This window comes from Pituophis catenifer, unplaced genomic scaffold (assembly GCF_029215685.1).
Source record: "Pituophis catenifer annectens isolate HBS135680 unplaced genomic scaffold, rPitCat1.0.hap2 SCAF_1, whole genome shotgun sequence".
NCBI classification, from domain to species: domain Eukaryota; kingdom Metazoa; phylum Chordata; class Lepidosauria; order Squamata; family Colubridae; genus Pituophis; species Pituophis catenifer.
In genome coordinates this window covers 307,449,884-307,474,067 of record NW_027256881.1, presented here as the reverse complement: position 1 = coordinate 307,474,067, position 24,184 = coordinate 307,449,884, and the positions used below count along the sequence as shown (strand labels likewise).

The 24,184-nt window shown below is 40.8% G+C and overlaps 1 protein-coding gene across 1 annotated transcript in view; it reads left to right on the top strand.

Annotated features, from left to right (window-relative positions):
* The window catches only part of ITPK1 (inositol-tetrakisphosphate 1-kinase), a 127,427-nt gene that overhangs the window by 61,192 nt on the left and 42,051 nt on the right, over nucleotides 1–24,184 (top strand). Inside the window, exon 3 of the mRNA XM_070931514.1 lies at nucleotides 5,371–5,496. Coding sequence (XP_070787615.1) covers nucleotides 5,371–5,496 — 126 coding nt within the window. The remainder of the gene's footprint in view (nucleotides 1–5,370; nucleotides 5,497–24,184) is intronic.

The following is a 24,184-nucleotide window of genomic DNA, read 5'->3' as shown; positions in this document are numbered from 1 at the left end:
GTTGCAAAAGGTGATCACATGACCTTGGGACACAGCAAGGGTCATAAGTATGAACCAGTTGCCATGCATCTGAATTTTGATCACATGATCATGGGGATGCTACAAAGGTCATAAGTGTGAAAAAGGTCATGTCACTTTTTTCAGTATCGTAACTCTGAACGATCACTAAATGAACTGTTGTAAATGGAGAACTACCTATAAAGCAATCAACTGAGGAGATAAGCCATAATCAAGAATTAATCTGTCAAACAGATGAAATCAACAAAATTTTATTAACTGTAGAGGGAAGTTTGATAGGTACTTATAATCCTAAAATATAGGAAATCATATGTAAAAGCAAGATTTTATGTACTCCAATCTATAGTGTTACCAGGCTAGTTTGGGTTAGGGTTAACATATCAACGCCTATGAATCAGGATCAATAGTGAACATTAAGCATATCTTACATATAGCTTTCATAGCAAGTCCCATGCTAAGTATATTTATACATCTTTCCCTGCAATTCCCAGATCACTTGGAACAATTCTACACCTTTTTATTCCTGTCAAATGAGAAACATTACACATAATGTGGCAAATTTTTCTGTGATCGCATATAAAGGTTGATAGGAGGCAATGTCTAGATTACTTATATGTTTTCTGATGTCTGCCAGAAGAGTATACATACTTTTTAGCTTGTTTTTATAATGTTCTGCATATATAATGTATCATTGATGCTATGCTGTTCATTAATATTTATCGTCCTGACTCCTGGCTTCAATAATAAAGTTTTAATTGAATTGAATTAAATTAACAGGTTCTAAATTTTAGATTACAGCTTGCTTAGTAGTTTTAATTATATATCTTAACATCACAGAAATTTTATAGAAAACACATTTTATCCATTCTTTAAGGATATTTGAACAAGAATGTTCAAACTATCGCACCATTGCACTCATTTCACATGCTAGTAAAGTTATGCTCAAAATCCTACAAGCTAGGCTCCAGCAGTATGTGGATCGAGAACTACCAGGAGTACAGGCAGAATTTCGAAGAGGCAGAGGAACTAGAGATCAAATTGCCAACATACGCTGGATCATGGAAAAAGCTAGGGAGTTGCAGAAAAACATCTACTTCTGCTTCATTGACTATGCTAAAGCCTTTGTTGTGGATCACAACAAATTGTGGCAATTTGGAGTTAAAAGAAAGTTAGAGGGGGAACAGATTATTTAGTCTGGCACATATGGTACAGATGGCTAGAGAACAGAAGTAAAGATTAAGTAAGGTAGTTTAAGAGAAATATTAAAATTCAAAGATAATGTATATAGTTAAAGAAAGAACAAGGAATGTTGTATATGTTTTGTATGTATGTGTGTTATCGTTGCTGGAAAGCTGTTAAAATTGTAAATGTGATATAAAATGATGAAATATGTTCAGTAAAAATAATTTTAAAAGAAAAGAAAAAGTAAACAAGTTGTTTGCACCTAGGCAGTTCTTTGGGCACCTGGCAAGCACTCTGCCTTACCTGGTTTTTAAACTTGTTTTCTAGGCTCAATTTTAAAAGAAAATTAGAAGCAGCAAATGAGTAGAAATGTACTTGTAGCCATAATGAATATACAGGTTTATTTATATTCAGTAAATAAACTGCTTGATTAATCATTAATACATCTGATAACTCCATATTGCACAATACCATGGAATTTCCTCCATTTAGGCTAAATCCAGTAATATTTTGGGGACAGACTAAAACCTCGCCATAGGATTTTGTTTACTGATGTGCCAAGTCACACTGGTCCTGTAAATATAAGGCCTCCTGACTATACAGCCGTGCACTAACATATATAAAGGTAAAGGTTCCCCACACATGCACGCTAGTCGTTTCCAGCTCTAGGGGCGGTGCTCATCTCTGGTTTTAAGCCAAAGAGCCAGCGCTGTCTGAAGACGTCTCCGTGGTCATGTGGCCGGCATGACTAAACGCCAAATGCACACGGAGTGCTGTTACCTTACCACCAAGATGGTTTTTATTTTTACGTGCTTTTGAACTGCCAGGTTGGCAGAAGCTGGGACAAATAACGGGAGCTCACCCCATTACGCGGCACTAGGGATTTGAAACACTGAACTGCCGACCTTTCGATCGACAAGCTCAGCGTCTTAGCCACTGAGCCACCACATATAGGCAGCTTCTAATGCTCTTCTCAAAATCTTACTTATTTCTCACCTCCAAAGTGATAATTTGGCACTAACGTATGTATTTAACAGTTGAAAAGAAAATGAGAACAGGTTTGCAATAATCTGCAATGAAATAATACAATGCTCTAATGCCAAGTCTTAGTATCCCCATAGAAAAATTAGTATTATAAACTAGATTAATATGACATTCCACTTTCAAGAAGGAGCAGGAAATTTCTATGTTCAAATAAAGATTTGCCTTCATAATTGTTATATAAGATATTGGAATATGATTTTTAAATACTTGTGGAGTAGAGGTGTAGAATTCTTTTCCTGATCCATTTTTTCTTTTTCTGTACAATCATTACCCACCATCCTCCTAATAATAGTTTTTATTCTTTCTCAGCTGGTCCTATCTATCTATCTATCTAACTATCTAACTATCTAACTATCTATCTATCTATCTATCTATCTATCTATCTATCTATCTATCTATCATCTATCTATCTATCTATCTATCTATCTTTTCGAGCCATTGGAAGATGATAGATAGATAGATAGATAGATAGATAGATAGATAGATAGATAGATATGCACATACATACATACATACATACATACATACATACATACATACGGAATAGAATAATTGTGTTCACTCATTATGATAAGCCTGTTTAAAGCATAGTTTGTAAAATAAACCAAATATACTAAACCAAATAAATCACATTATGGCTTGTCATGCCTTTAATTACTTAATTTAATTTAGATGCCCCTGTCCCTTGGAAAATCTGGCTTTTTTTGTAGGCCTTAGGCAGGGATGAGATTCAAAAATTGTAGCAACCAGTTTTCTGCCTGGTTGCTGGGTGGGCGTGGCCATGGTGGGCGTAGCCTACTTGGTTTCCTACACCATGGTGGGGGGGGCATTTTCACCCTTCCTAGGCTCTGGGAAACGGCCTCCCCTGGGCTCCAGAGACCCTCCGGAGGCTAGAAACGAGCGAGTTTCCAGACTTCCGGGAGCCCATTTTTTGCCTTCCAAGAGCCTCCATGTGGGCCCTGCACTTACCTGGCATCTAAAATGGGCTGCATGGAGACTTCTGGGAGGGTAGGGGTGGACGGGGCCAGCCAGACCTTGCAACTACCGGTTCAGCGAACCAGATGTAAAATTAGCATCTGGTTCGCCCGAACTGGTCCAAACCAGCTGAATTCCACCCCGGCTTTAGGTTATTGTTACTCAATTCCCATTCTGAAATGTAACTGATAATTTGAAATGCATGCAGTGGTAATACAAAACTCAGCTTCATGACTGTTTTCATTCATTCCAGGTTTGTGTGTCTCTGTATATCACATAAATGAATTTAAACTGGTGAGAGATAAAAGTATAATTTCCACAAGTGGAAAAGCCTATGGAAGCTATTGGAATATAACTTATAATGAGCAGTAGCCTCATAACAATATTAGTGGCCTTATGCTTTTCCCAAAATTATTTACGGTAATTCCTTATTAAGTCCCTATTCCTGATAGGTGAGAAATTACTACATTTCTATGGTTTTCCCTTTTCATTTTAGACATATAGAGCCAACTCTAATAATAGCTATTTCTCCATTTTGTAATAAATTATATCCTCTATGTACCTACAAATTTATATACTACAGGGTTTCTGAGGAAGAGCTTTGATATAATGGATAGTGAGACGGACAGCATATACATTTAACAAATTCCCATTTAGCTCCTCTCGACAATATTTTATACTCTTCTCTCTCTTAGTTATTCAGTAGAAACATGACTACACATAGGCAAGATAGTTTAAGTTTTTACTTTCATAATTAATATATGAAGAATAATAAGTTATGATATACACTTGGAGAAATGCTTTTCAAAATCCTTAATTCAGTAGGAAATTTATTAATGGTAGGTATTCTATGAGACCATCACACTTTATCACATGGTCACATTTCATTTAAGCCACAACAATGGTTGATATAAACACGTTCTAAATAATCAAATTGTAGTTGTCTCCTGCCTCAAGCAGTTTCAAAATCTTGTCCATCCCAGGTTTAGTAAGTGTATTGTATGCTAACTATAGAAATAAGATAGGCAAGACAGGACTAGGAAAAACCATTCTGTCAATTTAGATCAAGTGTCTTCCAAAGCCCTATAAGAGACTAGTTAAGGAACTTTTGAGTAAGAAAATCAGGAGAAAAAAAATCTAGAATTTAAATAATGGAACATGAACCTATGTGTAGAATTTAATTTTAGCTTCACTCTTGTCTGGAATAAAAAGACTAATCTTGCTGAGTCATGTCCATGTCTTATGATGAGTAAACCAATTCCTGAATAAAGGATTAAGTGTCCAGATAGCCAAGTTTTCCGCTATGACTGGTGTGAAACCTATATCCACCCAAGCAGAATTAGAGCCAGTTGGATGCAAGCAGTGCATTTATGACACATTCACACTTACTGCATGGCTTAGCTTGACATCCAAATGATTGTAGTTCATATAGCTAAAATAAATACGAATACAAGCTTGGTTTATTTTATTTTGGAATTAATTTTTGTTAACTGCCTTGAATACTCACTGTTTGTAACTATTTCAGAAAACTTCAGCATGAAATATAGACAGGGAAATAACAAAGCTAGGCTTTGCACACACAGTATTTCAAGTTCAGCATTCAGGACCCCAACTGAAAGGTTAAGAAGTGTTTACAGTGCTGTAAAATACTCTGTGCTGTAGGGTCTACAAATCTCTTCTGAGTCACCCTCATCCCTCCAGCTTTGATTCCAGATAATGATAACCTAGAAATCCAATCCTTGCCTGACAGCAGCTTTGCTTATAAAGTAGCTCATGGTTTGTAAGTGAATGTTCCATGCAGAAGTCATTATTACATGGTTTGTACAATTATGCTTGAGAGAGATTAAGTTCAATTATCCTCCCATAAGTATTTCTTTCAAAATTTATTTTATTTATTTATAATGTTTATTGGCTGCCCATCTTACCATGTAACTCTGAGTGGCTTAACAATAGTAAAAGATAAATATATATAGTAAAAACACAAGGCTACAATCCAATTAAAGACAGGGAGGGTGGGACCAGGGTGGGAGGGAAATGGAAAATACTTTTAATTAATTAAGTTATTGGGGAATAAGGAAATATCGGAAGGGCAAATTTAGAACTTTATAGAATAATCCTTTTTTTTTTCTTTCATTATCACATTTTTCTCAGCTCGACCTTACCAAACGAATAGAAGATCAGGGCCCATTAGATGTGATCATACATAAACTGACAGATGTCCTAATTGAAGCTGACCAAAATGACAGCCAGTCATTGGAGTTGGTTCACAGGTTCCAGGTGAGTAGTATTTATTATATGCAGTTATCAGCTACATTATCTCTTCAATCCCTCTGCAAACAATTCTTTTAGGTCACAGTTGAGAATTGCCTAAAAATATTTTATGTAAAGAAAGAATATGGAATGTGTTCTTGACCTTAATGGTGAAGGAGCTATCACAGTTGAATCTTCCTCTCCTGACAAACTTCCTGTTCTCATAGATTAAAAAACACATCTTTCAAAAACAATGAAAAAGTGTGACATGAATAAATAAACATGCAAAAATGTGCAAATCACACATTAAAAACTACTGTGTTCCTGTCTGCAGTATAATTTTGTATATGGTAGCACTGTTGTATAGAGGCAATGCCTTGGTCAAACAATTTTGTTCCAAGTTATCAGATGAGGTGAGTGTATTCTCTGCAAGCAAAAATACATATTAAGTTCAACAAAAGCATACTACGAAAATCCATCCATCCATCCATCCATTTATTTATTTATTTATTTATTTATTTATTTATTTATTTATTTATTTATTTATTTATTTATTTATTGTTTGTTTGTTTGTTTGTTTGTTTGTTTGTTTGATTTATATGCCGCCCTTCTCCGGAGACTCAGGGCGGCTTACAATGCGTTAAGCAATAGCCTTCATACTTTTGTATATACCTGCTTAGTAGGGCTTTCGGGCCCCGCCTAAGCAGTGTTCTTTTTTATACAAAGTCAGTTTATTGCCCCCACAATCCGGGTCCTCATTTTACCTACCTCGGAAAGATAGAAGGCTGAGTCAACCTTGAGCCTGGTGAGATTTGAACTTGCAGTAATTGCAGGCAGCTGGCAGCTAAGTGCTACTTAACAGCACTTTAGTCCGCTGCTCCACCAAGGCTCCTTAATTTACCTCTATAAATTATAATATTATGCTATTAATATCCCTGGCTTTATATCTGGCAACATGCATAATCTAAAGGATACCTCAATGTAAGGAAAATGTTGATGTCTGAAGAGGCACAATGTTGGCAGTGGCCAGAGAGCCTTTTGTCAATTCTGGTATGTTCATCAACAGCCAAAATTGATCTTAGTTAATCTAGACAGATTAAAGATGTGACTCTTAGATCATGGGTGTCAAATTTGATCGCGTCACATGACGTATCGTGACTTTTTTGTGGAGCTGAGGTGGGCGTGGCCTGCATGTGATGCATCCAGGCCATCAGTTTGACATCCATGACTTAGATGTTTAAGGAGTTAGAGACTCTAAATGCATTATCAAACACAATTTTACATCAGTTGAATTGGTTATCAATTCAAATTGTTTGTTAGGGTCTTAAATCTCTAAAAAGTTTGGAACCTATTACCTTAATAGCCAGATTCATTTATATGACATTGCAAACACATTAATTTCTTTTTCAGGGTCTGCTAGTAAAATCTATTACACAAGGAACAAAATTGTCTTGATCCAATATTTATGGAATTCAATTGCAGTTGATTTAACTCCTTATATAAGCAACTTTAAAAAGGTCTTCAACACTTCTGGCTTCGTTTCTGTAATTTCTTAAGGGTTTATATGACTTGCGGAGTCACAGAATTTTTATCTCATAATTTCTAATATATCCAACATATCTTATCTCATTCTTCTTGTATGGACTTTAGTCCTTGGCTCAGAAACGTTAGAGTGATATTGTGAGAGCTTGGCTGTAAAACTGTCTTGAATAAATAAGATATAAAATGAGTAGTTCTTCCCTTAAGATTAACAGTAATAATCATGAAGTTATACTGTCTAAGCAAAAGAAAAATTAACTAGGCCAGGCAATTAAAAACATAAGTTACTTATCTTTAAAACACAAAATGAGCGTATGACTAGTTTCTTGTATTTCTTTTAAGAGGCACAGTTTGTACAAATAATATATGACCTAGATTGAATGTTTTGGCAAATTTTGTTCTTTTCTTTATATCTTTATTTTCTTTTTTCTTTTTGGACCATATTGTAGAGAGACACTTCAAGGTGAAATGTACTTAAATGAAAAACTATTCAAAATAATATCCACAATTGTGTAATATTTTAGGAATAAAGTCAGTAAAGTTGTTATTCATAGATATTATTCTGCTTTGATTTTCAAAGTAGATTTTTCTGTCGCTCCTTTTGTTCAACATTTATGTAAAGCCGCTGGGCGAGATCATCCGTGGTTTCGGGCTAAAGTAACATCAGTACACTGACGACACCCAGCTGTACATCTCCACCCTGGACCACCCCAACGTGATGTCCCGGTGCCTGGAGGCCGTACGGATCTGGATGGGGAGGAACAGGCTCAGGCTCAACCCATCCAAGACAGAGTGGCTGTGGTTTCCGACGTCCCGATATAGTCAGCTGGTGCCATCGCTGACTATTGGGGGTGAATCATTGGCCCCCACGGAAAGGGCTCGCAACTTGGGCGTCCTCCTGGATTCACGGCTGTCTTTAGAAGATCACTTGGCCGTGACCGGGAGGATTTTTCATCAGGTTCGCCTGATCCGCCAGTTGCGTCCCTTTCTAGATCGGGACTCCCTACACACAGTCACTCATGCCCTCGTCACCTCTCGTCTGGACTATTGTAACGCTCTCTACATGGGGCTCCCCTTGAGGTGCACTCGGAGGCTCCAACTGGCGCAGAGTGCGGCTGCACGGGTGGTTATGGGAGCAACATGGAGCTCCCATGTAACACCTCTCCTGCGCGAGCTGCACTGGCTCCCGGTGGTCTTCCGAGTGCGGTTCAAGGTTTTGGTTACTACCTTTAAAGCGCTCCATGGCTTAGGACCTGGTTATCTACGGGACCGCCTGCTACCACCAATAGCCTCCCACCGGCCAGTACGCTCCCATAGAGAGGGGCTCCTCCGGGTGCCGTCGGCCAAACAATGTCAGCTGGCGGCCCCCAGGGGGAGAGCCTTCTCTGTGGGGGCACCTACGATCTGGAACGAGCTCCCCCCGGAGATACGGAAGATCCCGAATCTTCGCACCTTCTGTCGCGCACTTAAAACGTTTTTATTTCATCAAGCTGGCCCGGCCTAAATCATCTCCTCTTTTAAATTTAAATTTTAAACATAAATTTTTAATCTGTTTAATTATGGGGTATTTTAAAATTCAGCCTAAATTATTTAATTTGTTTTAATTTATTTTAGATTTTGTATTTCCTGTGTTTTATCTTCTGGCTGTTCACTGCCCTGAGTCCTTCGGGAGAAGGGCGGTATAGAAATGTAATTAAATAAATAAATAAATAAATAAATAAATGTACAGTCTTCTGCTGCATAACAACCTCTCTATCTGAACTCCATTTCTCAGTTGGCAGTGAAGTTTCCCAAACTTGGTTCTGGGAGACTTTAATCTTCCTTCTCTGGGAATGGGGTCTGAAATGTCTTGAGAGTTCATGGCCACCATGATCACCTTGGGCCTATCCCAGATCATCCAGAGCCCAACATGGGACAGGAAGCTCACAGCAGATCTGTTGTTCCTTCCAGAGCAGTGACTGTGTGATCTGAAGGGGGGTGAGTTCTTGGTGTCTCTCTTGTCACGGTCATATCATGCCTTGATTTCCATGGGTAATGGAAATCAGGGCATGATTTATCAAATCACATAGAGGCTGGACTCATTTGATAAATCCAGCCCTGGTGACTGATGGACCAGAATGGGTTTCAGAAGGAGTTGGAGGTTGTTCTTGCTAATCTGCTGTATGGTTGTAATGGAATGTGTGGATAACCTTGGAGGTTGAGGGAAGAGATACTGCCTAGGAAACAGTCAGACAAGAGAGGGGGAAGCCTCAAGTAAATTAAATGTTGGAGGAAGAAAGTTAGGAAGTACCCATCCTAATTGAATAGACTGATAAATGTAATGGCAGGATGGTTGTGTCAGGTTATCCCAAGGGTGATTTTTTTTGAAAGGCAACTTGGTCATTATTGCTTAACACAATGTAAGCTGACCTGAGTCTCCGGAGAAGGGCGGCATATAAATCAAATTTAAAAATAAAAGAAAAGAAAAGAAATGCAAGGCAGTTGCCAAGTGCCCAGATCAAGTGACCGCAGGGGTAGTGGCTATGGTTGTGTGAGTACAATTACTTTTTTGAACCATTTTTAAATGAATGGTGATAACTACTTTTATTATACTGATAGTCTTTGGTTAGTGATTATCCTATTTAGCAGTGTTCAGACAGCATTGAAAAATTTATTTATGACCAGTCCTTGAATTTACGACCATTGCAACATTCCTGAAGTGAAGTGATTGCATATCAGGGACTGGGCAATTGGTGCACATTTATGACACTTACAGGGTCACAGGGTCACTATTTGAGATTCACAGCATCTCAGTCATGTGACATCATGCTTAATGACATCATGTGGAACTGACATTGTAAATTTGGTACCTTAATTTGGTGTTTCTGCGTTGCTTAGTGATGGAGTTGCCAGTCCCAATTGCATTCATTAAATGAGGACTACCTGGACTTTTAAATTAGCATTGACATCTCTCTCTCCCCCTCCTCCCCCCATGTCTCTCTCACACACACACACATTTTCCAAGTGCTCTCATACATGTTCTTCATCCTAATGGAAATCATAATACCAAGTTGATTATAATAACATACACTGCACCAGATTGTGCAGCTAAGCAAAAATACATAATTCATGTTCCAGCCATTGGATTGGATAAGTTTCACAACTGTTGGAAGGGAAAAAGGATATAGAGATGGTGAAAACAGAGAAAAAGTGTGTACAGATTATGATTTTTGATTAAAGGTAAAGGTAAAGGTAAAGGTTCTCCTCGTACATATGTGCTAGTCATTCCCAACTCTGACTAGGGGTGGTGCTCATCTCTGTTTCAAAGCTGTAGAGCCAGCACTGTCCGAAGACATCTCCATGGTCATGTGGCCGGCATGACTAAACGCCAAAGGCGCACGGAATGCTGTTACCCTCCCACCAGCGTGGGAAGGTAAATTTTTCTACTTGCATTTTTTATGTGCTTTTGAACTGCTAGGTTTTTATGTGCTTTTGAACTGCTAGGTTGGCAGAAGCTGGGACAAGTAATGGGAGCTCACCCTATTATGCGGCACTAGGGATTTGAACCGCTGAACTGCCGACCTTTTGATCGACAAGCTCAGCGTCTTAGCCACTAAGCCACCATGATTTTCGATTATTGCTTGTTAATAGTGACAAGATTTAAAAGGTTATTAATTTGAAAAAAATCTCAGACAATCACTGCCTGTCCACAGCTTTGGGGAGGCAACAAAAGGAGGAATTGTTTTGCTGTTAACAAAACACCCCTGGAGTTTAGCCAATAGTAGAACCATATGACTGAATTTGTATTATAATTATTATTTATATACCAAACATAGTGACCTAAACATTACATAGTAGTTATGTAAAAGAAGAAACTCTGTCTACAAATATTTGATGTACTATAAAAAGGCAAGGGAATAAGGAAGAGGAGATGTAGCTACTACTATTAGAGATGGGAGATTGGCAGGAGTGATTTTCTGAGAAAAAGAGCAATCAGAAAAAGCATAGAGGCATGAAGCAGAGGAAGTAATTGTAATTTAATTAAGAAAACACTGCAATGAAGAAAACAAGTAGTCAAATAAGCTATTTATTTATTTGTATCCCACCTTTATTATTTTTACAAATAATTCAAGGACCTGAACATATCGATCATACCTTCTTACTCCTATTTTCCTCACAACAATCCTGTGTGGCAAATTAGGTTGAGAGAGAATGACTGGCCCAAAGCTGGATTTCATGGCTAAGACAGGATTGGCTAAGACAGGACTTGAACTCACAGACTCCTTCTTTCTAGCCTGGTGCCTTAACCAAACTGACAAAATTTTAGAAGAGGGAAGTAAAGCAGTTTAATTCACAAAAGTAAGGAACTTAAATGGGAGAATGCCTGTTTGCTTTGTTTACAAGCAATTGCTGATACAGTCTGCTTGATTGCTCCTGCTTGACTACAGATATTGATGCTGGACAAAGCCAGCCAAGAGCAGCTGCGAAGCTTCTATGACCACATTGTTTACAACAACAATAAATAAGGATTCCTGTAATTCTCATAACACTTTTTCACAAACTCAATGGATAAAATTCATCTATTAAAAAATAGAAAAGGTAAGAGATTATTAGAAAGGAAGCATGTAGATGGTTCAGGAAGAAAAAAACCTAAAAAATATGTTATTCACACAATATTACAATAAAGGATTATAGGATGGATAGAAAGAAGAGGTTAACATTTATCATTGAAGAATTCCTTTAAGAAAAAAGAGAAAATCTTAGTATTAATAAAAAGAAGATAAATCTAGAATCATGAAAACACATGTCTATCAAAATCTAAAAAGTACTGGAAGAAGAACCGAAACAATACATTATGTAAAATGAAAGCTATATTTTATGTCAGGGGTATCAAGCTCAAGGCCCACGGGCCACATTCGGCCTGCAGGGTGCTTAGATGTGGCCTGCGGAGCCACCCTGGAAAGAGCAAAGGACCGCTCTGCCTCTGCCAGCTCAGGCTTCACTTTTGGCTGCAACAGCCTACATGTGCCCCCCTCGAGCTCTGTTTTTGCTGGCAGAGGGCTGCATGAGGCCATCGCAGCCAAAAACAGGACCCAGGGACCGCTCGCAGCCCCCCCCAGCTCTGTTTTCACTGGCAGAGGGCTGCAGGAAGCCAAGTGACACAAGTGACATCAAGCTGGCCATGCCCACCCTGGCCATTCCCACCCCCAAGATCAAACACAACTCTGATGCAGCCCTCAGTGAAATTGAGTTTGACACCCCTGTTCTATGTACATGAATGCTTTTATGTTATAGAGGATTCTTTTACAAATTCTGCTTAATTCACATAGAGATTTTTATGAAAGACATACATCTTAAGTAATTTTATTTTAATTTAACTTCTTACTTCTTCATCCTTTTTCTTCAGTTCATTGGACATTGTTCAATGAAAAAGCTGTAAAAAATTTTTTTAAGATAGGTAATGAATTTCCTTGGATTTTTTTTTTCTCCCAGAATAAAAGGGTTAAGACAAGAAAGATGAGTTCATCCGTGAATGTTCTCTTTAGATCTGCTTTTATCTCCATTAGTAAACAGACATTAGTTGCTGTTGTTTTAATTTAGATACTGCATGCTTGTATGGTAGCCAATCCGTTTCATTACGCAATGGATATCATATTCTTGGATATTACCTAGAATTCACTCTATGTAGTCTGTAGAATGCTTTTAGTTCAATGACCAGTTTTTAAAGCAGTATTGATTTGCCATTGCTTCAAATGTACGTTGCCCAGAGCTACAGCTACCTCTGTTTACTTGCTGCTCGAATCATATATTTGTGCTCTATGTTCCTTTTGCTCAAATGCTCCAATATAATTGCTTTGCGTTTAATTTGTTCTGAAGATTATTGATCATATTGAATGGAAACGTACTAGAAAGGGGCTTGAAAGTAGTTGTAACAAAAATGTTATATTTATTTTATTTCAGTAAGTAAAGTAAGACTGAGATATAAGAATGAGCCTTTTCCTGTGTAAATATTTTAAATATATACTCATTTGTTTTAAATGCAAAGAATTGATGTTTGTTTTTAGGCTTTCTTTTAAACAAAGTATTGATAATCACTAACTGTGTATTTTATGATAAAAATAATTTAGAAATATTATTTTTCCTGGGAGAGATCATAAATTTGTACAATTAAATATTTAGAAGCAAAGTTTTGTGTTGATTATAAATCATTGTGTGAATAAATAGTTCCTAGAGGAGTACATCAATAATTTCTTTGAGCTAGTAATTTTCTTCTGTGGCACATTACTACAGGAGAGGTTTGAATACGTTCTAACATCCACCTTATGCAAAGCTTCATCAAATATCACCCCTCTCCCCCAAAACAAGAGGGAATTAAGTATATACCCCTAGAGTACATTATAAAAACTTTTCAAATATTTATTTAATATTTAATATTTATTTAGTATTAAATATTCAAAATATTTAATATTTTGAAAAATATTAAAACTGAAAAGGGGTTGGTGAATAAACTAAAAGACCATCTTATTAGATTGGCACTGAAAGTTGAAAAAGAACTCATGTTGAATGAAGTATAATTGACTTTTTACATTCACTCCAATATAACTGTCCGCCTTTGAAATTAATAAAAAATTAGATACAGAAATGTGGACAAAGCAGTCCATTGTTAGGTACTGAATCTCTCCATAGATCATCATCTGAGCTTGAGGTCAAATGTACCAACAAAGAGTACATAGTTTGTGAAGATTCTGCAGGTCAGAAATGTACAGGAGTACAGTTCTAGGAATTGGCTCCTGAAAATAAAAAAAGTTACTGAAGGGGCCTGTTGAGTAAAAATTGGAAGAGAAGATCTAAATCACCAACATATAAATTATGACTATAATAATATTCATGTTTTGATTCTTGCTATTTGTTGTAGCACGTGCAGATGATTGCACATACTACTTTCACAAATATGTTGTCAAGCTCCTTATAGCAATATATGTCAGGAAACAAAATTTTCAGTCTTATTAAGCAGGCATGATGGGATTAGATAATACCTTGGAAACCAAATATGAAAATTCATTTATTAGGGAACCTGTTAAAATAGGGTCTATGGGGACTTTTTGACTTTCTCCCTCACAGATTCTGTAACTGGTGGACTGAAGCCTTATGAAGAGATAACATTAAAATAACCTTCCATTCCTCATTTGCCATGTTTGGATCAACTCCCTTTTCTTTTTCAGATTTGGAGAATACCATTACATATCCTTCTGCAAACAGAAGCTCTCTGTGCACCTTACACAACCTCCAAAATTAAATTTTGTGGTATTGAGAGCCCTCCCCTGACAACACTATTGAATTTTGGTGACTCAGTTGCTAAAAAAGGTGTCATACTGAGATAGAAAAATAGCACACAAGTATATAAGCCCTAAAGTAGACCATAGTATTTTTTTAGAATCCTCAAAAAAATAGATCATTCCAGTCATGTTTGGATGGAATGAAACATCCCTATCTCTTCTCCTTCCCTGTTGTACTCCTCGGGCCACTTACAGTAAATAGTGCTAAATGCAGCTCCTAGTCACCAAAAAGTAGCCCATTTATAGAAAAAAGCAGGAAGAAAATACATGTTTTCGCTTATTTTGTCCTGCTGACAACTATAACTATATGCTATTCTAAGAAACCTGCCTAGAATTCCGCTTTTGGAAGAATTATTTTGAAAACTCTGGATCTATATTTTTTTTTCTACAGTATTGCTTGTTCTTTGTAGATGAACTAGTAATTAGTTTCTTGTTCACCAAATGGGATTACAGAGTGTGGAATGCAATATAACCTTTGCTATAAATCTCTACCCTAAAAACAATCCACTATCAGGATTAAGATTACTATTCCTCTATACTTTTTTTTCCCATGTGAAAATAACTGAACTGGTCTCCCATGAGACATAGCTGTTAACAAACTGCCTAAGGTAATAGGTATTCCTCATCAGTTTTACTCCTTGGGCCTAACTAAAATAGAGATACAGATGGAGAAATCCAGGGTCAAGCTAAAAATATGCAATGCCTTAATATAGCCATTTTATTTTGCTGTTGCTCAAGGGGGCATTTTCCTCGCTTGCATTCTAAAAGTTGCATATTTCCGTTGATGACATGGTCACACAACTGTTCATTTATTGCCAAAGCCTGGAAAAATACGGTGCCTAGCTGTATTTCCTTCTCTTTCTCCCGGATATGTAGAAAATTAAAAGCAAGCTTGTTTCTAATACAACAATGGCATTGTAATCATTTTTGCCTTGTAGTTAAAACAAGATTTGTATAGCCTTATTCTTTGGAATTGACTTTCTGCCCTCTCAGACTCAATATGATAAGTGGCAGGAAGCTAACTTTTTAACTGTTTCTAAAGTATTACATGTTGCTCCTTAATTTCTTCACATTATCTCTTTCAAATTTAAATGAACATATTTCTGCAGCCTGTTTAGTTCCGAACTATTTTAGCCCACTCTTTTAAGGGAAAGAATTACTGAGCAACTCTTCTCAGAATTAAAAGGCATCCAATTTTATGTTATCAATGCTATGTTCCAGTTTAGGCTCCCATGAAAGAACTAGAAAGTTAGAAAATGATTAGCTTTCACTCAATTTGAGTCTTCCAGGTATTTTTAATTCCCATAATTCCGAATTTGGGAAAGATGGACTGGACTAATAATGTCTAGTCAGGAATGTTTTTACATATTCATTAAACCGGCAACGAGTAATGTTTTATGGGCAGAAGCCACACCTGAGTTTCTTAATCTATTAGTGGGCCACAAGTCTTCTGCTGATAACAGTGATTTTCAGCCTCTTTTTTATATATAATTTCTGAGTTTAGAGGGAAGAGAGTAAGAGTGAGGATGGGAATGTTTCCTCTGTAAAAACCCTTGTATTGTCTTTCCTATCTTTAGTTCTGTCTTAGGAGGTTATTGAAAATCACCAAACCTAATTTTGGTGGTAAAAAAATTATGTCTACTGGGGAGCTCCACATAGACTTGAGGCTGCTTATCCCACCATTAAATTATATGTGGTTCATCTACAGCATGTGCATGCAGATCCCTCTTTTGTGGCATGTTTTAATGCAAGCAAAGAGCCTCTTTTTGAAATGGTAAAGGTTGCATTTCCTTGTCTGTGCAGGCAGAGACAATGCATCCATTAGGGCTGTCATCAAAGAAACTGTACATACACATATATTTGTACAGTCTGTCACCTGGAGGCCACAAAGTGGCCCCACCAGCCTTGCAAAGGTCACGGATGCTTTAACATTTCAGGGACAAATGTTCCACTAACACATTTTTAAATCTCCTCTTTCAAATGTTCTTTATAGTCCTGCTTACATGCATTCATTATCATTCCATCACAAAAAGAATTAATGAGTTTAATCAGTACTGTTGCTTATATGCCTACATACCAGTATACGTCCATACAAATATATCTGTCATGCTGTTTACTTTCAAAGTAAGAACAAAGTTATGGAGAGTGCAAAAATGGGGGGGGGGGGGAAATAAGGTAACATAATAAAAGCATGACATAAACAGAAAAAGAAACATAGCTAAATGTAGCTTATACAATAATCATTCACAATATTTCTTAATGGCTTACTATCTTTATTAATCATACTTCCTTTTGTTACGCCCATACTCTGCTTTATACAATACCTTTTGTTCTTTACAATTTTCACTTGCCTCTTTTCTGAGTGTCACATCGGCAACCTGCTGGTCTTCCTCTTTCACTCCACCCATTCATTCCTTTATATATTTATTTTGTGATTCGATCCTCATTTGTTCTCCTATGACCAAGTCACCTCATTGTATTTCTTTCACATTGGTCATTCATTTTTTTTTTATCCAATCCAAATTCATCCAGGGTCTTTTCATTCCTGTCCATATCTTTTCTTGCTTTAAGATACACATTTCCTAATTACCCTATGTTCCTGCTGCATCCAGCTTATTTTTATTCTTTTGCTAACAAACTCAACTTTAACTTATGTAAAACAAACTGGGAAGACTCTCTGGGAGTCAGACAGCATATACATTTAATAAATTATTATGGATGGTTGCACAGTCAGAGGTTTAGACTGAATTTGGCATTTTTGTCCACCTATTGAGTCCTTCCCAAGGACCTGGAATAGACAGATGTTGCTGTTTAAAAATATTAAAGGTATCATCACAAGATATAAGCTGTTCCAAGCAAAGCTATCTTTTGAAATTGACTGATGGTGATTTTGTCAATGCTAATGGTGTTCAAGTGATGGTCAGTTGTTTTGGAATTGCACCCAAGGCATCTATTACTATCAGTACTATCCTTACTTTTGTTTGCCACAATCATTCTACTTCTTTGTTTCATCTTTGTTATTTTCTCCAGTTTTCTTTTCTTCTGTCTTCTGGGAAAAAAGAGAGAGAGAGACTGAAAAAATCATACAGCTACTCCATAAGCATTCCCATTTTTCAATATTTCTTAATTATCTACACCTGGCAATTTCTGAATTGTTCAATATTCTCACAACACCTCTTACTTCCTTTTCATCATTTTTTTCTACATTACATTCTACAAAAGTTGTTTGGGATCTCGATAAAGAAGCCTAAACAATTATAGGCTGCATGCAGCCCTCTCGAGCTCCATTTTAGTTGGCAGAAGGTTGCAGGAGGCCATCACAGCCAAAATGGAGCTCAGAAGGTAGTTTCACTGGCAGAGCGCTCAGGCCACCACAGGTGGCCTCAATACGAGGGATGTCGAGCTGGCCATACCCACCCTGGCCACACCCTCCCCAGCCCCCCAAGGTCCAACACAATCTTGATGCGGCCCTCAATGAAATTGAGTTTGACATCCCTGCTCTAGGTCATCCCCAATTCTGATATAATTTCAGAAAGGCATTACAACTTGGCTCTTTTGAGAGGACCTTTTAAAGATATGGTCTGGTCAATCCTGAAGAATGCTGGTAGCAATGGTTGTAGGTTTGTTATATCTTTGTTACAATTTGTAATGTTTTGTTATATTTGTTGTTGTCATTTTTTAAAAAAATCTTTAGATATGGAATTACAAGTTATTCAGAGTAATTTTTAATTGGAGCAGCATATATTATTAAATAATAAAGAATCATGAGTCTGGATTCCTACTTTCATATGCACTTACAGTTTAGATGACATCAGGATATTTTTCTTAAAAATAATTGTCTTTCAGGTTTTAGTAAGATTTCCACAAAAAAAAGACTTGAAGATAAGCAGTTTGACATACAGGTTACATTTTTAAAAGTAGAGTTATAAATTGTTCATTCCCTTTTGCAGCACATGTTTTAAAAAACAAAATTATGGAAATTCACCTCTTCACTAAGTTTACTGTCACTGTTCTTTGGCAAGCAGTTCTGATGATTCACAAATGAAGGAATTACTTGTTGATTTTCTATGATATCTTAATAAATATCTGTCCTGAAATCCAAGCAAAGGTTCATTTTCCCAAATATCTTTATTTCTTTTTGTCTAGATTACCGCTATATGGTATTAAAAATGTTATAGAAGGAGTACACACACACAGTATTCAGACTAATTTGATCCTACTGCCCTTTAAATGTTTTAACATGGAGTTGCATATAAATAGAATCTGTATCCTTGCGCTTCTGGCATAAATAGCACTAAACAGATTAAAGACAGAAATAAAACAGTTGAAGGTTCAGAATTGATTTGTATTTTGGAGTCAGGAGATTGTTAGTGGGCTTTTTTTTTATTGAAGAGTTTTAAAAATATTTTTGAATTTGCTTTTTAGAATATAGATCTAGATTAATCAGATTAAAGATGTGACATATTGGTAACTCTGCTGAACTTGAGATATTACATAAGTGATTATATTTTGCATACAGTCTTAAGTCTCTAGGCATCATTACTATAATTTTTTTCGTTCAGGCATGAGTCTAACTTCATCAGATGTTAATGGTGCCATTGCTATCAAGATTTCATAGTTGTTGTATGAATTTAAGAAGATTTAGATCATCCAGTATTCTCTGGCGCGCTGCTTGGAAGAATCCAAGAGCGTGGGTAATACCCCTCAGGTAGCCTGAAAACACTGAGTGCATATCACTTTAAATTAACTGTTGACTCCTCCCCTAGGGACTGGCTGAGGCTCAGTTCCTTTCACTCAGTGCAGCCTGAACCAGTGCTTTTTGACATCTCTCCCTACATTTCAATCCTTATGTACATTTTATTATTTTAATTTATTGTTTTTTTTCCTGTCTTCATTACTGTAAGTCTTTGAATTATTGCCTCAAGCCTCCTAGATCGAAGGGCAACGGCGTTCTGAAGGCGCGAACCTTCAGACGCCCCTCCTGGGCTTACATCTGCCGCAGGGCTCTGCATCCCACCTTGCCATCCCTGCGAGCCCCCTGTGTGCCCTTTATTTTGCCCTCGCCGCTGAGCTCTGCCTCCATACGGCATCTTTGCGTGCTATAGTCACTGGGCGATCGGGAGGCCCTCTTTATCTTGCCGCGGCCCTTTTCTCCTGCCGCCCACGCACCCCAGCTTCGCCGAATTACAAGCGGCTTGGACGGCAACAAAGAGGTGTTGGGAGCGCTCGTTAGCGCTCGCACGCTGCTGGGGTCGGTTTCGCGGCCTGATCCATCGGCCGCCATCGCACACCCACCATAAAGAGCCATTGGGTGTGCTCGTCAGTGCAGGCTCACAGCAGACTGTCCCACGGCCCGATCCTTTGGCCGCCATAGCGCTCCAGCTCTGCCTGCTCCCGAACACCTTGCAGGCCCATTTGGAGGCGTTTGGAGCGCTCTTTAGCGCTCGCGCGCAGCTGGCCATCTCCTTCGACTGCGGAGGCACTTCAGCAGCCCGGCGGCCCTTCATCATCGTTTCAGAGAGGCCTCCTTGCTGCGAATCAGGAGGCGACGCCCGTAGGACGCTATTTCCTGCGCAGCCGCCATTTTGTGTTTGCCGCCATTTTGACAGCATCGGAGCCAGGCCTCAGGGACATTCCTGAATATTTGGAACATTACTGCCTCGCCCAGGTGGCTCTCTGCCCTTAAAGGTTCTTCCCTGCTGGGGGGTGTGTGCTCCACCTAACCCCCCCCCCCCCAAAAAAAAAAAAAAAAAAAGAGAGAGAGAGAGACGAGAGGCCAAATTTCAATTCTCATGGCGAATCCAGACCTTTCTTCCGACATGGAACAAGACCAATCTCCACCTCGTCCCAAGGAATCTAACCGCTCGTCGGGGAAGGCTTCAAAGAAGACTTCAAAGAAGTCATCACGCCCGTCCAAGTCTGCCTCCTCAAAAGGCCACAAATCATCCTCGGCTGAGGATAAGGCCGCTAAGCGTCGCCACGATGCTCTTGAGCGTCAATTTCAAATGGCTCAACGCAAGGCCCCCACTCCCGTACTATCTGCCAGCTGTCCGGGGGGTGAATCTGCTTCCTCTTCTCTCGTTGGCCCCTTGCCTCATCCAGACCTTTCTCAGGAACTACCACCAGGGGCCGAACCTACTACTCAAGGATTCGTCTATCCCCATCAGGTTGAACCGCCTGTGCTCCCTTCGACTTCCACGGCAGTTTACCAGTCTTCACATCCTGGAAGGGCACCTGAGGCTACATTCACCCCCACCGCGGCAGGCCTCCGCCCGCCAGAGGGTCCCTCTCCTTCTTATTACGACATTCAAGCGATGATTACAGCCACTGTGTCTCGAATGATGGCGGGTGGCCTACCTCAGGCCCCTTACCCTCAAGGGGTTTCACAATCATACCTTATGGAACCTCCCAGACCAGCAGCTCATTGCCCTGATGTTCATCTAGTGGACTACTCACTACAGGAGTCCGACCACAGTGACGACTCTCAATCTGATGGTGATGAGGCGGGTACCATGGAACTTTCGGAAGATGAGGAGGAGCCACCTGAGAAGCCCTCGTCTACGGGTCTCTTTCGGTCTTCCCTCTTCAAGGCACTTCTCCGCAAGGCCATTGCTACTACGCAGCTGGCATCTCCTAAGTCCTTGCCTGACCCAGAGAAGACTTCTAATCCTCATGACGCTCTTTTCGCCATTCCTCAACCGGACCAGGAATTCATTCCCTGCCCACAACTGTTTTCTGAAACCGTCCAACGGCCCTGGGCCCAGCCGGGAGCGCTTGCGGCACCCAATGGGATTGACAAAAAGCTGTTCTGTTCAGCGCCCAGCTTGCAAGATTTACTTGAGCTACCATCCGTAGACCCTCCCATCGCAGCCTTGACTTCCTCTGCAGTCTTATCCAACGACATCGCGGACGGCCTGCGTTCTGAGGACAGGAGAGCCGAACTGGTCTTCCGTAAGGCCCATCAAACTGCGGCTTGGGCCATACGCGCCGCCACCTCGGCCTCCTTCTTCAATCGAGCCTCCCTGATCTGGCTCCGCCAGCTTCAGGAGCGTCTCCCACCTGATGATCGCCGCCTCCACCAGGATGTGAATAAGTTGGTGGCAGCCACAGAATATTCCGCGGATGCGGCTCTTGCAGCGACCAGGTTTGCCTCGCGATCTCTGGCATCGACTGTTACCTCCCGCCGCCTCCTGTGGCTCCGGCATTGGCGTGCGGATGTAAAATCCAAATGGAAGCTTGCCTCAGCTCCATACAAGGGATCCCGGTTATTCGGGGAGGCACTCGATCCTATCCTCATAGAGGATAAGGACAAAAGGAAGATCATGCCCTCTTCCTATCGCAGAGCTGATCGACGCTACTTACCATACAATCAGCGTCCTTCCTTTCGGGCTGATCCTGGCCCCAGCACCGCTTCCACCTATCGTCCTTCCTCCTTCTCCTATGATCGTCCGTCTGACAGACAGTCCTTTCGGGACCGCTCCCGACGGCAACAGCCTTCCAGACGTCCCTTTCGCGGAGGTGCCTCCCGATCTTTCCGGAGAGGAAAATGACTGCTCCGCTCCATACCCTATCGGCCGCCTGCATCATTTCTTCCAACAATGGTCTCGAACTACAACGGACGAATGGGTCCTGCAAACCATTCGTCTAGGACTCACCCTGGAATTCTCCTCCTGCCCTCCTCATCGTTTTATTCGATGCCCGGTCTCCAGGAACCCCGAAAAGAGGCGTCTGATGTCCTTGGAAATACGTCACCTCTTGGACATTCACGCTATAGAGCCCGTTCCCATAGAACATCGTGGGACAGGTTTCTATTCAATATTTTTCCTGGTTCCAAAGAGCTCCGGGGGCTGGAGGGGGATCCTGGACTTAAAAGAATTGAACAAATTGATTACCTATCACAAATTCAAAATGCAGTCCCTTCATTCAATCTTAGCCGCCATCAGACAAGCCGACTACATGACTTCCATCGATCTCAAGGAGGCCTACCTCCACGTGCCGGTCAGGCCCTCACATCGCCGATTCCTGCGTTTCTCCTACGACAACCAGGACTTCCAATACAGGGCCATGCCGTTCGGTGTCTCGTCCGCCCCCAGGACATTCACAAAGATCCTCGCAGTAGTGGCAGCTTCGCTTCGTCTCATTCCCATCAGAGTCCTCTGCTACTTGGACGATATTCTCATCCTGTCCGACTCTCACCACAGGGCCCTCAGAGACCTGGAGGCAGTTCGAGAATCCCTCCAACGGCATGGTTTTTCCCTGAATGTGGAGAAAAGCCACCTTCAGCCCACCGATCGTATTCAGCACCTGGGAGCCATCATAGATTCGGCATCCTGCCATGTTTTTCTGGCCCCGGATCGTTCTCACAGCATTGCCAGGGCAATTTCTCAGATCCAGTCTTCCCGGACAGTGTCCATTCTCCAATTGTCACAGCTCCTCGGGAAGTTTATTTCATGCATCAACATCGTACCGTGGGCTCGCCTCCATTCTCGCCCCCTCCAATGGTTCCTTCTGCCCCTTCAAAAGTCCCGAGGCAGCAATTCCACTTCGAAGGTCAGGCTCCCTGTTCCCATTCTCCGATCCCTACGTTGGTGGATCTCCCCAGCAATCTCCAAGGGGTGTTTCTTTCAGGACCCAGAAAGAGTGACGGTGACAACAGATGCCAGTCTACTGGGGTGGGGAGCACATCTGCAAGCCAAGGTAGCCCAAGGTCTTTGGTCAACCTCGGACATACAGCACGATATCAATTGGCTGGAGCTGAGAGCCGTCCACTTAGCCCTCCGGCATTTCCAACTCGACATCCAAGGTCGGCACGTGCTGGTCTTGACCGACAACACCACGGCCAAGGCACACCTAAATCGAGAGGGCGGCACGCATTCCAAACCACTGCTGGACGAGGCGATCTCCCTTCTTTCCTGGGCGGAGGGGATCGTACTCTCCATTTCAGCTCAACACATTTCCGGGAGGGACAATACTCGGGCGGATTGGTTGAGCCGCACTCAGCTCGACCATTCAGAGTGGCGACTGGACCCAGCTCTCTTCCAGATGCTATCGACCAGATTCGGCCGTCCCGTCCTAGACCTGTTTGCGAGTCCCCGCAACACACAGCTTCCTCGATATTTCTCCAGGTTTCCCAGCCTGGGGTCCGAAGGGACGGACGCCCTGAGATGCCCATGGCCCCGGGGCCTGTTGTACGCCTTCCCTCCTATCCCTCTCATTCCGAGGGTAGTGCGCAAAATCCTGTCAGAGGCCGCGGAAGTCCTCCTGGTCGCTCCGCACTGGCCACGACAACCATGGTATGCGGATCTACTAGAACTGTCCATATCCCGGCCATGGAGAATTCCCCAGGACAGGGTCTCTCTCAGCCAGGGGGCCATCCTACACCCGGAACCGGAGTGGCTCCAACTGGCTGTCTGGCATTTGAGAGGGCCCTCCTGAAAAAGGACAACCTGTCAGAGCGCGTCATTACCACCATGCAAGCCTCGCGCCGGGCTTCCACTGTACGGATCTATGAGGCTACCTGGCAAGCCTTTCGCCGCTGGTGTCGCAGGAACAATGTAGACTCGGCCAAAGCTTCGGTCCCTGTCCTCCTCGAATTCCTCCAGGATGGATTGGACGACGGTCTAGCCCCGAATACCCTGAGACGACAGGTAGCTGCCTTGAACTCGGTTTTGTCTAAGTCAGCGAATCGCCCACTGTCCTTGGATCGGAGAATCCGAACCTTCCTTCGAGGGGCCACCAACCTGCGTCCGCCAGTAGTTCATAGATATCCATCCTGGGACCTGTCGCTGGTGCTCCAGGTCCTCATGTCTCCACCGTTTGAGCCCTTGTCCTCTATTTCTCTGCGATTTCTGACACTTAAA